At 36.9% G+C, this 17,845-nt stretch overlaps 4 protein-coding genes across 9 annotated transcripts; 2 read left to right on the top strand and 2 right to left on the bottom strand.

Moving 5' to 3' along the window:
- LOC18790699 (patatin-like phospholipase domain-containing protein 2) lies at nt 1,373-6,773 on the top strand. Of its 3 annotated transcripts, none has more exons than XM_020554987.1 (7): nt 1,380-2,066; nt 2,776-2,919; nt 3,967-4,039; nt 5,128-5,266; nt 5,355-5,451; nt 5,974-6,069; nt 6,151-6,773. In XM_020554987.1, exons 1-7 carry the CDS (start codon nt 1,476-1,478, stop codon nt 6,304-6,306), a joined length of 1,296 nt encoding a protein of 431 aa, XP_020410576.1. In that variant the 5' UTR covers nt 1,380-1,475; the 3' UTR covers nt 6,307-6,773. The 3 variants fall into 3 exon arrangements, with proteins under 3 accessions (XP_020410577.1, XP_020410576.1, XP_007222791.2); XM_007222729.2 differs by having other exon boundaries at nt 1,382-2,066; nt 5,161-5,266; XM_020554988.1 differs by lacking the exon at nt 6,151-6,773 and having other exon boundaries at nt 1,373-2,066; nt 5,350-5,451.
- Nucleotides 7,638-9,889, top strand: LOC109946732. Its single transcript, XM_020555400.1, has 3 exons — nt 7,638-8,217; nt 8,625-8,725; nt 9,651-9,889. The coding sequence occupies exons 1-3, from the start codon at nt 8,184-8,186 to the stop codon at nt 9,864-9,866; spliced, it is 351 nt and encodes a 116-aa protein (XP_020410989.1). The 5' UTR covers nt 7,638-8,183; the 3' UTR covers nt 9,867-9,889.
- On the bottom strand, nt 9,858-13,232 carry LOC18789267 (folate synthesis bifunctional protein, mitochondrial). Of its 4 annotated transcripts, none has more exons than XM_020555397.1 (4): nt 13,041-13,232; nt 12,792-12,903; nt 12,168-12,330; nt 9,858-11,588 (listed from the first exon to the last, which is right to left on the bottom strand). In XM_020555397.1, exons 3-4 carry the CDS (start codon nt 12,232-12,234, stop codon nt 10,114-10,116), a joined length of 1,542 nt encoding a protein of 513 aa, XP_020410986.1. In that variant the 5' UTR covers nt 12,235-12,330; nt 12,792-12,903; nt 13,041-13,232; the 3' UTR covers nt 9,858-10,113. The 4 variants fall into 4 exon arrangements, with proteins under 4 accessions (XP_020410986.1, XP_020410987.1, XP_020410988.1 ...); XM_020555398.1 differs by having other exon boundaries at nt 13,088-13,232; XM_020555399.1 differs by having other exon boundaries at nt 13,123-13,231.
- LOC109947696 lies at nt 15,899-16,393 on the bottom strand. Its single transcript, XM_020558503.1, has one exon. It carries the CDS (start codon nt 16,391-16,393, stop codon nt 15,899-15,901), a length of 495 nt encoding a protein of 164 aa, XP_020414092.1.

The following is a 17,845-nucleotide window of genomic DNA, read 5'->3' as shown; positions in this document are numbered from 1 at the left end:
ACATGTTCTTTTTGTGTCCTTAAACTGGGCCTTTCTCACAAGGAGTTTGTAGTTCAAGTAGTTAAAAGTATTCACCCCTACATCCGAGTACCTAAGTTCGATTCCCGCGCTCTCTCAATATTGCTTTATATAAAAATAAAAACAAAAACATGGGCCTTTTTCCTTTCCACTTTTGCTTTGTTGTGGCAGTTGTCTCATTTGTATTCCTTTTGTCAACTGGAGCCTACTAAAGTAAATGCATATGTAAAGTTAGATTGTTATAAAATGAACGGAATATGTGTGAATATTGAGCTGCACGTAAAGTAGATGAGACACAGTATTTAACGAGGTTCGGCTATGCCTACGTCCTCGGAGAGCAGCAACAGTAACTTTTCACTATGTAAAATAATAGGACTACAACTTTAGTGTTTACAATATGTATGGCTCACTCAATTTTCTCTCTTGGAGAATTTCTCTCTTGCTCTCTTTCCTCTCAACTCTCTCACCCTCTTTCTTCCTTCTCTTTCTCTTCTCTATGTGTGTACTTCTCTTGATGGAAGTATCTATTTATAGGCCTAAGACATTGGTTGTTCACCTCACAATATAAGTGGTAGACAACATCATTAATATTCTTCAATCAACAACATCATTAATATTCTTCAATCAACAACATCATTAATATTCTTCAATCAATTGGGTAGTGGTTTGGTTTGGTGGGTGTGTGGTTAGGTTTAGTGGATGTTAGTTGGCTATGTGGGCTTCACCTATTCTTCTTTACTTATTCTTCTTTTACAACATAGATGTATATGTACAACTTTTTAGCATTTTTCACCCAAATGGAGATTTTCCATATCCAAATGGATAGCCATTGGAACTTGTGGTATAAACACTCTACATCTCTGGTGGGTTTACTTCTCCTCCCACTGGAGACACTCTTACCCCCAACTAGCTCTTGGTATTTCTCTTTCAATGGTGGCAGAAAATCTTAAGCTCTTGATTGAACTTTTTGTCATTTTTGAACTGTCATTATATAGAAGAGGAATAATACTAGTCTTACCATATTTTTTATACCACAATTTTATACCATATGATGTGGCAACTGATGTGTACATACCACATCATGTAAAATACTAGTTTATATTTTTCTTATTTTATTTATTCAAACACACTTTATTATTTAATTGATGTGGCATATGATATGGATATGTTACATCATGTGTTATAAAAATATGGGATAATAATGTAATAAGTGTAGCATTACTCGTAGAAGAGTAGCTTAAAATACAGAAACATTGATTGGTGGAGTTGTTTTAGGACTTCGCCTCTCCTCCTCTGCCTCTCTCCTGGCGGCAAATCCACATATCAAACAAGACGATGGTTCCAAAGAAACAGAGTGAAAATAAATTTTATCTTTTTTAATTTTGCAATAATTGATTAAAAAAAGAAAGAAAAAATTTAAAAAAACAATTTGTTACCAGACAAAACGAAACGTGAAAATGATGATGCTTTTCAACAGGAAGCCAAGAGGAGCCTCTCCTTCATCTTCTCCAGTCATGGCTTCTTTCTCGGCTCTCTTCCAACCCCAACTCCACCCCTTCCCTAACCCTAATCTCATCCACAGGTACACCATTCCTCTGCGCACCCAAACCCTAACCACCTCCTCCGTCCCTCACTCAACCCCCAACTCCGAGACCAACCAAACTTCCTCCCCCTCCTCGGCCCCGCCTCCTCAATCTCCAGAACCTCCTTCTCCTAAGAAGTCCTTCGCTGTGGCCACGGGCGAGCTCTTCTTGGGTTTGGCGTCTAGGATTATCAAGCGGCCCAATGGAGGCCCAGACGGCAAGGCGGCCTCGTCGGTCGCCATGTTTGAGAGCTCTGGGAAGAATTACTTGGACGAGAGAATTGGCAAGGTGATGGAGGATGAGATTGAGCCAGATGTTGTTTGGGAGCAGCGCGTTAAGGATGTGGAGGCTGAGAAAGAACGGCGTGTGGTTACTAGTCCCGGCTTTAGTTTTTCTGCTGCGGGGCTTCTTTTCCCTTATCATCTAGGCGCTGCTCAGTTCCTTATTCAAAATGGTTATATCAAGGTCAGCTGTTTCTCTATTGTTCTTCTTTCCAATTTAATGTTCCCTTTTCAGTTATACCTATTTGTATGTTACTCACTTTAATAAAAGGAAGATTTCAATTTGTATATGTGTTGATGTGTATGTTTATGTATTGCATGCACGTAGTTTTGAGTGAACATGTTTAAGACTCTAAATTGATACTTACAGTTCAAATTTTGGGTTATGATTGGTGTTCTCAAGCTGTGTGCTTTATTGCCCAAGACTGAATTTGGTATCTAATTGGAATTAGGGTGTCTGAGTTTTATTGAGAATTTGGTAGGAAGATATAGATATTTACATGACACATATACAGTTGCCAATGTTCATTGATGCGAGAAGGATACATTTGTTACTTGTTCAATGAGGGGTCGAAGAAGCATATTTGATTTACTACAAATAAAGGACCCTTGTTTGTGCTTGCTAAATTTAAAGGTAACTTTGATTCTTTTGTAATATTCTTGGATTGAGGTAAGTTTTATTGGGTTTGGAGTGGTTGCTTTGGTTGCATATGCACTAATTGTGGTAATGAATCGTAAAAGTTTGCTTCTTTTATGGTTGTTTTTATTTTGCAAATATTCCGTTTGTCTTTTGCTTGCCTTTAAGTTGCCTGTTATTCCCTTATGAAGGTGTACAGTCATTATCTTTGGTTCTAGGTCTGTATTCAGAAGTAGAATGTGTGTGATTTGTGCAGGAAACCACACCATTAGCCGGTTCCTCTGCAGGTGCCATTGTCTGTGCTGTGATTGCCTCTGGAGCCAGCATGGAAGAGGCCTTACAAGCTACCAAAATACTGGCTGAAGATTGCCGGAACAGAGGGACTGCATTTCGACTTGGGGTATTTCTTTACTCTTGTATCTCAACTCAGTAGTAGTGCATTTTCTTCAGTTGCAGACTTGTGATGCTTCTCGATCAAGTAAATTTAATTTCTTTATTTTTGTGGGTATCAGTGAACTTAAAGAAAAGATTATCCCTAATTGCAACCATATGTCAGGAGCTCATCCTGATAATCTTGATTATGAAGTTCATTGATTTCATTTTTCTGAAGTCATATTGAGATTAAGCATCCAGTTCATACTTTCATTGCCATTTGAAGGATGAGCCATTGCACTTACATATGTTGTGTCTTACTAAGTTACTATGGATGGGCCCCCTAGCACATATATACACCAAGACTTAAAATAATTAACGAATCATGCCCGATTAATAGTTTCATAACCACGTCATGAGTTTTAAGATTTAAAGAAAAACCCTTAATCATCAACATAGTTAAAGTGTATACTGGCTGGAGTTGTAGTTTTACATTGATGCCATTCATTTGTATATTAACCTTAACCATGTGAAATTAATTTAAGAAATCTTGGAATAGAGGAAAGGGGGAAGGGGGAAATTGAAATTTGAATCAATGTTGACTTATAAACGGTTTTGGGTTATATTTTATTTTTTTCATTATTCTGGTAGAACATTATTGTTATATTGCCTATGTACATATATGTCTGGTAATCGGATCTTATTTTGGAATATAGATCTTTCCCTCTTGTTCTATTTATCCTCCTCTCTCTTTCTATTTCTTCCATCTCCTTTCTCTCATTTTCTCCATTTTTCTTTGTTGAAATATTTATGTTTACAGTCTCAGACTGACTCTGATTGAGGATTTGACTTCCTTATTTGTCTTATTGTTGATTGATTTACTCAATTCCTTAAAACTTAGGATAATTTGTACTGCAGAATTTGTGTCTTGGAGTTCTATATGAACACCTATGAACTCTAGTCACTAGTAATGCAATGTATGTTTTATTTCAACATTCTTCTATTTCTTTCTGTTTATCATCTTCTTTAATTTTCCCTGTCATGCATTTAGATTATCCAATTTTTATTTGTACAGGCTGTTCTCCGAGATGTTCTTCAAAAGTTTTTGCCCGATGATGCTCATATTAGGTCTAATGGGAGGGTTCGAGGTAAGTGGTTTTTTTGTTCCCTACTCAAAAAGAATGTTTTCTAATTGAGAAATGTATGGATTATTTATTTATTTTTCTTCTTTAGAGTTTGGTTTAATTTTTCAAGTCCATATGCAATAAATATTGTTTGTGTAGATGAATAGACAATTTGTAAGTACATGTATTTAGATGTGTATCAATGGGGATCTTTCAAATGTGTGACTATTTGGTGCTGCTTATGATTGGGTAGGATCGGTTCCTGTGATGTTTGGGTAGCATCAGTCCTGTGATCTTTTGCTTGTGGAAAAAGTAGGTATGTTTTTTTTTTTTAATTGTTGGAATTTGAACTACCACTTTTGAGGTGTTCGAACCGTGGATGTCCTGCCCTATTGAGTTACCACAAATACAAGTGGCTGCCATCTCTCTTCACCCGCTAAATCCGAACAAGAACATAAAGTGATCCAAAAAACAGCAATGAATCAAGATATTTTCTTGCACTCCCACCACCCACCCTTCTCTTCCCAAACTGTAAAATCTTACTTTACCGCCTAACATGAACATTTTGCCCCAAAGTTTGTGTAATGACTGACAGATGTAAGGAGTTTGAAAAAGGTATCTGGAGTATAGAAACCCCCCAAAGTTTGAGTTCAGTATTCTCTCACAATGAATATATCTAACTCCTCACATGTGAGCCTCTATCCTCAGCTTATGTTGAAAGGTTGCAGTCTTAGGAATTTAAACCCAGGATCTCCAGCTTAGTTAGCATGATAATATTAGTTGGTTTGCTGCCATTCGCAGTAGTTGTAATAAGATGCGGGTCAATAATTATTTTATACTCTCGATTCATTCGTGTTTATATTTTTTTGAATCTCATGGAATACCTTTCTTTTATAACATATCGCAATGATCCATTTCACCACTTGGTTATTTCTGTATCTTCTGAAAGAGATTCTTTTGTGTCTGCCAAAAAAAAGAAATTATTCCAAGCTTATAGACTTCTGGATATTTTAGCTATTGAAATTAATATTTTTTAATAAAAAAGAAAAACAGGAATTTTATGCATGTCCGTTGTATTATCAACTGGGTTTTCATTTGAATTCTGCATGCAGCTTCTTTTTTATTTCCCTTTTTTTCCCCCACAGTTGCAGTAACACAGCTTCTATGGAGACCGAGGGGTTTATTGGTGGATCAGTTTGACTCTAAGGAGGATCTCATTGATGCAGTTTTTACTTCTTCCTTTATTCCAGGGTGATTATTGTATATTCCATTTTGTCTTGCAGTTGCTTCTGTGTTGATTAATGTATGAAGTTTGAACTAAAAGTAGACTGCAGTACAGATATCTTGCACCAAGACCAGCAACGATGTTCCGGAATCGGCTTTGCATTGATGGGGGCTTGACATTATTTATGCCACCAACATCTGCAGCACAGACGGTATTAACTGTTTCTCTTTCCTATGTCTTATTAGCTAGATAACAGGAATGTAATTCAAAACCTAAGTTATTTTAGTATTTTTCCTACCAATGGTTTTTTACCAAATATGTTGCAATTTGTTTGAGGTTTCTGCTAATCCGGGTCCTAGTTACTCTCATGACTATGTGAAGTAAACATGCATTTTAATGGGGCTTCAAACTTTTCCTACATATTCCTGTGAAACCTCTCCCACATTTATGAGGTCATGTTGTCTATTATGCCCTCCAATTCCCGTTTCTTTACCATTTTTGATTCTTGAATCGACTCTACTAATGTAGAAGTAAGAATATCTTTTGTTTCCACTTCCCTTCCCCAACCCAAAAAAAAAAAAAAAAAAACCATGATGATCTAGCCTCATTTACTTTGTTATCAATATATGGCAGCCTCCTATTGGTACTTTTGTGGTATGGTTCTGCCTTCCTTAAATATTCTAAATTCTCAGATGAGATACTTTTGTATACCCCTAATATTGTTGCTTTGCAGGTACGTGTTTGTGCTTTCCCTGCCAGTCGATTAGGATTGCAAGGAATTGGGATCAGTCCAGACTGTAATCCTGATGATAGGGCTACCCCTCGACAGGTAAATTGGTACCTCCACATTTGAAAGATAACCTTTCCCTTGAGGATAAGATGACGAACTATTTGTTTCCTTCTATTTCAGCTTTTCAATTGGGCACTTGAGCCAGGAGAAGATGATGTTCTTGATCGGCTCTTTGAGCTCGGATATCAAGATGCAGCTGTATGGGCTAAGGACAACCCGGTTGGTGAAATAGTTGAAGACGACACTTCCTTGGTTGGTAGTGGCATAGATCAGTAGGCTGTCATTAGAGTCTCTCTTTGACCTTGAAGATGCATAAGGTTCTTGGTTACTGTCAATTACTGAGAATCCTGTTATGTCATTTTCACATACAAGTCAGATAGACTAGCTTTCCTATAGCATATACAGCCCTTGATTATAAAAGGGTGGAACCACATTCTCTTGCAATTGTATAGCAAGCTGTAAAATTTGTTGTAAGACCGTATGTGGAATAGGGAAAAGAAAAAAAAATAAATAAGGTCATTGAAAATGCATTTACCAATAATGAGATTAGGTCCAGTGTTAGAAACCTTCTATCTCCAGACTTATTCCTTTTGGTTTTAGTTTCAATTTCATTAGGCGGTACTTGGTACTTTTTAAAATTCTGTGGCTGGTATTGGATTTCTTGATGGTGTCGTAGATTTGGGTGTTGTTTATGATTGTAATCTTTCCAATAGAGATGAATATAATCTTTGAGGTTAGGTATATAACTCACAAGAAAGAAGCTGGATCTGAGAACATTTGATTTGATGGATATTTCTTAGTTACCCAAATCAGTTCCTGGGATACAAGGCCCATTGCCTTATCCGTATTCTTAAATATAGTTGGAACAAGGAAAAGCATGGGGTTATTACATGCTTGTAAATGAACTTTTCTTTTAAATTACATTGATACGAACATGACAAACATGACTCGTTTGCCAGGAGCTCTAACGTTACCTAAGGTCACTAAAAATTACAGTATTCAATATTATCATGTAACTTTTTCCCCTTCAACTAGTGACAGCTAGTATTTCCCTAACTTTTGATGATGATCCGTTAATGATCAAACCTCAGAATATGGGAAATTTGTTTAACTTTCAATTAATCAGTACGGTCCAAAACGAAATGGAACATTTGAACTTGTCTTGGTCCCACAAACATGCATGCCCTTAAAGAAGTATTATTAGTGATCTTGATGAAACTATTTGACCCTGTTTTCAGCCATCTCTCAATCCCAAATTTCCTACCAAACTCTACTTTACCAGTACCTAATTATAAAGTTGTATAAACATGATTCTTAATAAACACAAGTTTGAACCCATGAGTTGGTTGACCAAAGTAACTAGAACCAAAGTGGGAGACAAGGACAGCCCATTTTGCATCCTTTTTTTACTGCAAAAGTCAAAAAAAGCATACGAGAAGCAAGCGCATGAGACCTCCATAGTAAAAATAAAGTCATACAGATACAGATACTACTTTTTCACAGTGTAAGATTAAACAGAAAACACATACTTAAGCTTTGCATGGTTGCACCACAACATAGCCTGTACAGTAAAATGAAAGGTAGTCTTGTCATAAAGGTACAACCATAAACATCAGAGAGATCATAAAGCAAGCACTTGTTGCATTCAATTCCAATTGAAAAATAGATCCAAGGAAGAAGAAAAGAAAAGAAACGCCTACATTATGTATGTGTCCACACAGGTCATACAACACCATGCACGCTCATGCACCCCCTTTCTAGAAAAAGCCAATCGCATTTCAAAAAAAGTCCTGACCAAAATATATATATACAAAAAGAGTCATTATGTAAATTCCACAACTGATCACCCTCTGATACCTATTTCTTCTTCTCTCTCTCTCTCTCTCTCTCTCTCTCTCTCTCTCTCTAGGGTTTCTCAGGGGCCTTGTTGCAGAGGCAATTTGGCATTCTGTCCACCTCCATATTCACTAGTACACATAGAAGAAGTTTCTTTCTTTTATTTTACAAGCTCTGGAGGTGGTCAGCATGTCAAACTGGCTCTGTAAATTTCTCTCTGAGAAACTCACATAGAACACGGGAAAACCTTGGTAATATTCATGTTCAAAAACCCTTGACTTGTGTTGCTCTTGGTGTTTTTATTTTTTACTCTTCTCATGGATTTCTCCTCCCATATTTTGCATGGCACAGGTGAGTTTTGAATAGATCATAACCATTCAGCAAGTCTTCCTCTACATATACATTATTTGTGGTTGGAAAATTAGTAATCATAATGAACTCTTGAATCATATTCCTGATTCACAGCTCTTGGCAGGTTGATCAGACTCGACCTCCTCATCGTATACATTGTTCTGCCAAGCTCATTGATTTTTCTTATTATCAGTGTTTGTTAATTTTTTGCTTTTATAAATTAAGGCTTAATTTAAAGTAATTAAGGTTTAGTTAGCTTACCATGTACACAAGTTTTTGGTTTTGTTCTGTTGGTTTTGACAAACTTCTTTTCTTTTTTTTCACTTATTCGAAATATATTTTGGTAAACAACATATATTACGTGTTCTACTAGAGAATATACTAACATAATGATCTTCTTCTACCAGATTTTAAAAAAATGGTTCCAATTGAGAGCTATGGAGTCAAGTGTATGTCGATGGGACTTCTTGTGGCCAAGGATGCCTCACTTGTTTGGAGAGGCCCTATGGTATAATCTTTAAGTCTTTTCTTGCTTAAAGTAGTTTTTTTAATTTTATACAAAGCAATATTAAGGGTAAGGGAAGGGTAGGAGAATCGAACTAGAGAGCTCAATATATGGATAAATGCTTTCAACCACTTGAAATACAAATAGGTTGCGTATTGTTTTTGTTTGGACATACACCTGTTGTATTAATTTTCTTGTGATTTATATCCTTTGTGCAAGTCAACCATTGACATGAAATTGGAAAAGCATAGAAATATCATTAAGTTATTTGTAGTGCATGTATTTGTGTCTTTTTGGTAACCCTTTTTTTAACTTTTCTCTGGAAGCAATGATGATGGGATGGTGGGCTTTTCATGTCCAAAGAAACATATTGATGATGTGTTAGACAGGTGGTCGATTTTTATTGGCTCAGAGTAGTAGGTTTGTGGTTTCACATAGGATTCCAAGAAGCATATTAATGCTCTGAAAAGATATGCCTATGTAAATGTTCTTTTGGCTTTGGGCCGGAGCTCTGAAAAGATATGCATATGTTACTACTGGAGGCTACCATTTTTGGATAGGAACGTTTGCGATGGAGAGGTTAGGAGTTTAATTCTTTTTCTCATCCATGCCGCATTCAAACCCACACAGTACCACCCCACTACCACCTCCTACTTACCACAAACAAAAGCTCCAATAATCGGTTGTGTATAATCATGTGCTTATCTTTGTTTTTATTAGTTGCGTGATAAAAGAGATAGACAAAGAAGTCATATATAACCAAGTTACCCATCATAAGTTCTCAACCACTACTTAAAACAACATTCCTAAGACATGTTAGTCCCTACCTTGTTAAGGGTGTAACCAAATTCATACACGAACCAATACACAATTGCATTTGTAAGCTTGTTTTGTACTAGTGAAAATTATAGTCCTTATTTCATTCAAGGCAGAGAAAAGAATAAATATTGAGCTAGTTCGAAGCTGCAAGCACAGGGATAGCGAGGCAATGCAGAAGAAGAAGCCATGGGAAGTGCCAGCTACTGTAACAGAATTGGCAATGGAGCTCAGAAACAAGAATGATGCAGGGCAAGGAGAAATTGAGTACTTCTTTTCAATTTCCTTTTCAGCAAAAGGAAATACAAATCCCACACCAAAAGTTTAATTTCTACAGCTTTTATGAGAAAGAAAAATGTACGTAAGGTACACAAATTCTGGGAGGAGTTGATCAAGAAAATGATATTGCATGAAAAATATTTGTTAAATATTGAAGACCTTGTAGCATGGCTTATGGTTCTATTTCCATGTCGCAGTCTCCTGGTATATCAACTGTAATCTTGAAACAAAAAACCGTAGAAAAGAATACCACCAGCATGTTTTGTTGAAGAACTAAATTATGAAGAAAAAAAAATTTAACTTGGAGAAACAGATTTCCTCTGTCTCAGCATTGCATCGCATACCTTCACAGCATCTGCATTATCTCTTACATTATGTACTCTTACAATATTTGCTCCGCCCAGAACTGCAGCAGTGACAGAAGCAACAGTAGCAGGATCTCTCTCAGTTCCAGCGGTGCGACTACAAATTTCACCTAAAAATTTCTTTCTGGAAGGTCCAATCAGTATAGGTGCATGAGACATGGCCAAACTTTCGCTCCCAATCTCTGCTCGAATATTTGGTAATCCCATCAAGACATCCAAATTGTGATCACAGTTCTTTGAAAATCCAATTCCAGGGTCAATTATCATCCTCCAAGCTGGGATGCCTATTAATTCTGCTTCTCTCACCCTCGAGTATAACTCAGAGGCAACCTGCTTACAAACATTATCATATTTCAGGTTCTCACTATTCTGCATCGTAGATGGATCCCCCCTCATGTGCATTGCTATGTAGGGAACCTTAAGGCCTGCAACAACCCTAAACATGTTTGAGTCCAACAGCCCAGCAGATACATCATTCACAATATGTGCCCCTTTGCTTACTGCTTCTGCAGCAACTTCTGAATAAAATGTATCCACAGATATAATCTTTCCCTCTGCTTCAGGCATCCCAACAACTGCCTCTAAAACAGGGATTAGTCTATCCAATTCTTGTTGAACTGAAATCCTAGAAGCCATTGGCCTCGTAGACTGTGCACCAATATCAATCATATCTGCCCCTTCTGAAATCATTGAGCGAACTTGAGAAATTGCTGCCTCCACAGACTGAAACTTTCCTCCATCGCTAAAACTATCTGGGGTCAGATTAAGGATACCCATGACTGAAGTTTTAGTTGACCAGTCCCAAAAGCCTTCTCCAATGGGCAAAACCCTCTTCAGGCCTTCCTTTCCAGTGAGTGTTTCACCACCCAATTTCTCCCAGGCATCAAAAAGCCCACCAGAATGCATTGAGAAAGAATGCCAACAAGCAACTGTATCACTGTCAATAGTTGACCCCAGTAAATCCATTAGTGGGGCTATTACAAACGGTCTTTCCCAAATTCTTTCATGGGGGACTGTAAGAATCTCAGAACTGACTCTTAACTTTCCATAGAACAATATATCCAAGTCAATTGGCCTGGGACCATACCTTATACCGTCAGTACGACCCATTTCTTTTTCAATTTTCTTCAGTGCTCCTAATAACTCATGAGGCCCAAGTTGTGTAACAGCTCTAACAGCAGAGTTGAGAAAATTAGGCTGATCAGTCACATAGGCTGGTGCTGTCTCATATAAACAACCATGTCTTGTGATGTGTATGCCTGATTTTCTCATTAACTGCAAAGCTTCATTGAAATTATGCAGTCTGTCACCCACATTGCTTCCTAAAGCAATCACTACTTCCTGATCTGGAGCATGAACTTCTACTGAGAAGTTTGGGGACGAATGTATGAAGGCAAAATATGATGCTGCATTGAACATGAAAACAAGTATAAGGAACCTAGCTTAGGTTAGTAACGTCCTCTATACTTGGAAAAGTAGTGATAAAAATTCTTACATTTTGCCCCATGGACTGCTTTTGTTGCTATTATACATGATCTCTTCACCATTGAAAAAACTATAGAACTCTCAATTTACACAACTATCACCAAACCTCTGCATGTATTTTATGACTATAGCTCACAATTTATATGTATTCGATGGGAGACTAACAAAATTTAGGGTAGAATATCAAGTCCCTTCACCCTCACATCTGACCAACATAATTTAGGGTAGCATAGATGAAGTCCAAGTGACACTTGAATGGTGCTAATCCAAACAAGATAAACAAATTAAACAAATAAATACATATGAACTATAACAAGGTTTTGAGCCCGCAAAGATTTGCAGGCAATTCAGATTTTAATCCAGATGACACAGCACAAATTCAATCAATGGTTCATTCAAATTTGCAATTTTTCCTTAGCAGGCATCATATTTAACGTTTTTTAATACCATGTATTAATATTATTATAGAATATCAAAACCGAGTGAATAGAAGGATTTACCTCGACAATACTTTGTGAAACCATCCAATTGCCTCATGGTGGGCATGAGGTTCTTGCATATATTCATGGTTGGACTTATGAGTCGCAGATCTTCAAAGCGCAGTTCAAATTATTATTTTGGGAAAATTATACCAATGCAGCTTGAACTGTTTCAATCTGCTACCTGATAAAAAAAAAATTGTTCAAATAATATTGAAGCAATTTCCATCTCAACTAAAAATTTGTTGCAATGTGGCACGTACATATAACTCTGTCAAAAATTCTGTTGAAAATAGTCAATGTGCAAGCACATGCCTCATTTCAAAATTCAAAATACTACAAGATCAATTAAAAACAAAGCAAAGAGGAAAAGTATGCACTAATTTACCAAAATTGTAAATTCATGTTGCAAGCCACACAAGACAACAAAATAACACTTACAAGACCAAAATTCCAAAACTACGTAGGAATATTCAACACTGAACTCTAACCAACTCTGTAATTCTTACCTCATAAACAAGAAGAAAGCCAAAAAAGATCCATATGAAGCCTAATCATAAACTAACAAATATATAACAAACTGGGAATCATCAAACAACTATCTCAAGCCAGTGTAAGTCGCATAAAGGAGAACAATGGCGGTACCTGCTCTGCATCAGTAGTGGAGAATTTTCTTAGCTTTTGGATTGAGTATGGAGTTGCCCATTTGCACATTTGGGTTCCCATGGGTTCCTTAAATCCATAAACCCCTTTATTTCTACATCACGAAATTAGAAAGAAATAGAGTAAAAATAAATAAATAAATAAAAGGAGATAAAAATACAAACACAAACTTTTTCTCTATGAACTTGATAAAACAACAGAATTTAAAGAACTAAGAGGAAATCGAAGAACTTGAGCAAATAAGACCCAAATGTGAGCTGCCTGGGGGAGGGGGATACTTTAGCTGAAAAACAGTCAATATAACTCCACACACCAATAAGACTTTTGGGTTGAAAGAAAGAAGATGAGAAGCCAGAGAGAGAGAACAGAAACGGCTTTTTGTGTCGCGGCCGTTTGTTTGTATGGCTGGCTGATACGATATAGCAAGAGAAAGCTGAGCTTTTATTATTTAGTTTTATTTGAGTTAATTACCTTTTAGTACTTCGTGATTACACCCTTAAGACATACTAATTCATATCTTATCAATTTTTATAATAACATACCTCATTCTTTTAAATTTGTTACAATATAGTTTCACCATTAGAGCAGTTTCATCGATCAGCCCCAAAACGCGCTTCCAGCAGGCCAAAGCTGCCCGGGCAGCTTGTGAGTCTCACGAAACTGGGCTGGCCCGAAGACAGAACGAGCCCATGCTCCAGCCCGAAGAAGAACTAACGTCATGGCTGACGCCAGCCTGACGTCAGCGCTGACGCCAGCTTGACGTCAGCGCATGGGTTTAAATTTTTTTACCTTTGGAGCGTGAAAGGTAAAAAAAATTTAAATTGGAAAAATATTTAAAAATTACCAGAAAAATTTATGGAATCTTTTTTCTATAAATACCTACCAATATTCTTCACTTTCAACACCAAATCCTCATACATTTGCTTCTCCTTCTACTATTATTCATTTTCTACACAACATTTTATTCACTTTCAAATTTCATTTTTATTCATCATCTTATAGCATCTTCCATCGAAACCGGAGGGGCATGGAGCATCATGGAAGATGTTCTGTTGTGTGAGTGTTGGGTCCAAGTTGATCATTGTCCGGTCACGGGCAATGAGATGAAATTATCTCATATGTGGAGAAAATTTCATGCCGAATTTTGTGAAAGATCGAGTTCAGCTCGTACGTAAAATGACCTCGTTTAGTAGGTGATTTTTTTTAAATAAATAGTTGGGAAAATGGAGAGATGCGTTGGCAAAAGCTATGAACAACCATCAAAGAGGGGAAAATAATGAGGTAAATTATTTTTAATTTCCGTTTTATTAATTTTAATGTCCTAATTTTTTTTTAATGTTTCTTGCATTTTCAATATTTTGTTAATGTTTCTTGCTTTTCCAATATATTTCCTTTTTTTTTTCCTTATAGATTATGCAAGCACAAATGTGGTTCGGTGCCATTGGGCAAGGCAAAAAATCTTTCAACCATGACCAATGTTGTGAGGTGGTGAAAAATTGTGCGAGATTTAGAATTATTCCCATGGGTCCGACCGTTGTGTTGAACAAGACATCACTCCATGATTCAACGGCATCAGATTCGTCTTTGGATTCCCTGATGAGTCAAGACTCACTAATCCAAAAAAAGTTGAGGCGTATTGGTCGAAAGGCGACAAAGGCGAAGAGAGGGAGTACTTCCATCAATGATACTGCAAAATTTTTGGAGCAAATTGCAAGAAACGGCACCATGAGAATTGAATTAGACAGGGAAAAAGATGTGGACAAGAAGGCAATGAATGAAGACTATGCAAGAGAAATGGAGTATATAAGCAAACAAGACATTGAGAAGAAGGATCGGGAAACCATGGTGATGGATACAAACTATATGTCCCCCGAAACAAAACAATTTTGAAAGATAGAACGAAGGAATGTTATGAGAAGAAGACTTTTCCGTGACGATGGACCTAGCAACACCGATTGGTTAAATGATCAAAACCATTAAGTTAGTTTGCTTGACTTTTATTTAATTGTATTGCTTGTTTTGTATTAAAGTAGTTGTAATTCTTGTCTTTTATCTTGTCTTTTATTTCATTAGTAGTAATTCTTAATTAGTTGTATTGTTTTTGTTTGAGTGAATAAAGAAATCATTCAATAAAATACCTCTTTATTCAACAAATTTCATACATCAAACAAAACATAATTAAAAAACAACCACAACCAAAGCATAATTATAAATAAATAAATATAAAAAAAACCACAACCAAAGCATAATTAAAAATAAAACATCAACACAAAGCAAAATTAAAAACAAAGCATCTCCACTTCACTTCATTCACCGTTATTGCCTCTCACCGCCTATAATTGCTCCATCAAGTCAACTTGACGTCGTTCATGAATATTAGATGATTGCATCTCCATATATCGATCAATCATACAGTTCATGAAACGACCGTCCTTGACCAACGGTTCATGCTCCAATGGTTGTCCATTTGGGCCCATGGGCTTTTCATAAATTCTTGTCAAGGCTGTGTTCATGGAATCCTATTCGAACACGTTTGGAGCATCATAATCATACTCATCCTTCACAATCATGTTATGGAGGATTATGCAAGTCATCATAATGCTCCTCAGCTCATTATAATGCTCCTCAGCACCTCCTCATCAAACATAAGTGCAACACCCTTAATAATAGTCCACCGAGCTTGGAGGATGCCAAAACACCTTTCAACGTCTTTCCTGTAACCTTCTTGATAGGCAGCAAATGACTTTTGCTTCTCGGATCAGGGATCCGGAATTGATTTCACAAATGTGGTCCACCTCAGGTAGATGCCGTCTGCTAGATAATACCTATTCCAGATATGGTATTGTTGATTTCATATGTGATATTTGGGGCTTCACCTCTCAAGACATCATTGGAAACTGGGGATTTATCTAGCATGTTTAAGTCATTTTGAGATCCGGCAACTCTGAAGAAGGCATGTCAAACCCATGTATCGAATCCAGCAATGGCTTTGAGGATGATACTTTTTTGCCCTACCCTATTGCCATAATCTTCTTGTCAGGCAGTTGGGCAATTCTTCCATTGCCAGTACATACAGTCGATACTTCCAATCATGTCTGAAAACCTCGAGCTTCGGCTTTCTGTAGAAGTCTTTGGAGGTCCCTAAGCGTAGGTTTGCAGAGGTAGTCTCTGGTGTAGAGAGTTTCGATTGCATCACAGAATCTGGCCAAGCTCTCTAGAGTGATGGACTTCCTCATCCTAGCAATCTCATCCACCTGATCAGCAGATGAACCATACGCCAGCATTCGTATCACAGTTGTAAGCTTTTGCTTCGAAAAAAGCCCCAAAACCCCAGCAGCATCACACTTCTGAATTAAGTATGCATCGTAATTGCAAACATTATGCATGACTTTATTGAACAAATGGGGTTGCATTCTATATCGCCCATGAAAATCAACATTAGAGTACACATAATTTGGAATAAAGTAATCTTCCAAAAAATTCTTACCCCGAGAATGCCTATATTTGTCCACGTTAGGGCCACGATCGACTTGTGAACCACGGCGGCGGCCTTGGCTTAGTAGATCAAGCAAACCCACTGCCATGTTAACTTGTTCATCTTCTTCTTGCTGCACTCTTTTTTCTTTAGCTCATCTACGTCTTCTTTCTTTAATTTCTTACTCTTGCCTCTCCAGGCATCTCCTCATGTCTGACATTGAGAGTGGAGTATGAAATCTAAAATATGAAAAGATAGAGAAGATCTGGTGTGAGAGGTATAAGCTGAGCCTCTGGTTTTATAGAGAGATTTAGAAGAGAGATGACACGTGGCTCGATTTTAGAGGGTGAAAATCTTATCTGAAATATGAGATTTGTATTTTATAATAAATATCGACACGTGGCCCCTGAGAATCTGATCACAAAATCTTATCTGAAATTTGAAATTTGAAATTTATAATAAATATCGGCATGTGACAACCGAAAATCTTATCTGAAAATTTTATACGAAAAATTCATTCGAATTATGATATATGAATTTTATAATAAATATTGACAGTAGGAACCCAAAATCTTATCCAAAAATATTTTTCAAATTAATTGTTGAGGTAATAAAATAAAATAAAAAAACGAAAAGTGAATAGTATTTGCCCTTTGCCATGGCAATGGATGAAAACACACATTGCTTTTTGCAAGGGCTACCACTATTCACATGAATAGTATCTGCCTTTCCCTCCCCTTGCCCATGACAAATGGGTGGAATTGCTCTTAGGTTTCTGTCAGATCTCTCCTTTAGTTGCCTACGTGGCACTATAGGCCCACATTTTTTCACTCACTCACTCACTCACTCACTCACTCTCTCTCTCTCTCTCTCTCTCTCTCTCTCTCTCTCTCTCTCCCTTCATGCGCTCTTCCTCTATCCGATTTCTTCTCCCCTCATTTCCCCATGACCACCACCCACAAGCTCCAAGTCCAGCCCCCAAACAACAACAAACAAAACCCAGTTAAGATCTAACCCTAACAAAAACCACGGAAGAATTTAAAGGATTATCAAAAAGGTGAAGGACTTGAAGAGAGGGGGAAACTCTATAAGTGTTGGAGCTTGATATTTTTCCAATTTTTTGGTTTTTGAACTTGGAGAGAGATATATATATATATATATACACTGAGAGCTTCCCTTGAGGAATCCCTCAAATAAGCTTATTTGAGAGACACTCCTTGTAGGGCCCACTCCGGATTGTATTTCACATCGTCTATTTTGTAGATACTCATTCAAAGATCATCTCTACAAAAAATCACTTGAATCCGATATCATTTGACTATTCAATTGAGTTATTAAAATTTTAGTACTTTCTTTAAGCACCTTGTTCATTGATTTTGTAGGACACAATTAGATGTCGAAACGGTTTCCGATTTGTCTAATTTTTTGTAAGGATGATCTATAAATGAAGACCTAAAAAAATATATGGTTTGGATCATTAGAAAAAAAAAAATTGTAAAATACCCTAAAGGGCGTCCCTCAAATAAAATTATTTGAAAAATCCCTCAATAGAAGGGGACTG

This window comes from Prunus persica, chromosome G1 (assembly GCF_000346465.2).
Source record: "Prunus persica cultivar Lovell chromosome G1, Prunus_persica_NCBIv2, whole genome shotgun sequence".
Classification (NCBI taxonomy): domain Eukaryota; kingdom Viridiplantae; phylum Streptophyta; class Magnoliopsida; order Rosales; family Rosaceae; genus Prunus; species Prunus persica.
Note: the sequence above shows the minus strand (reverse complement) of the source record. Positions and strands in the feature narration are given on the sequence as shown.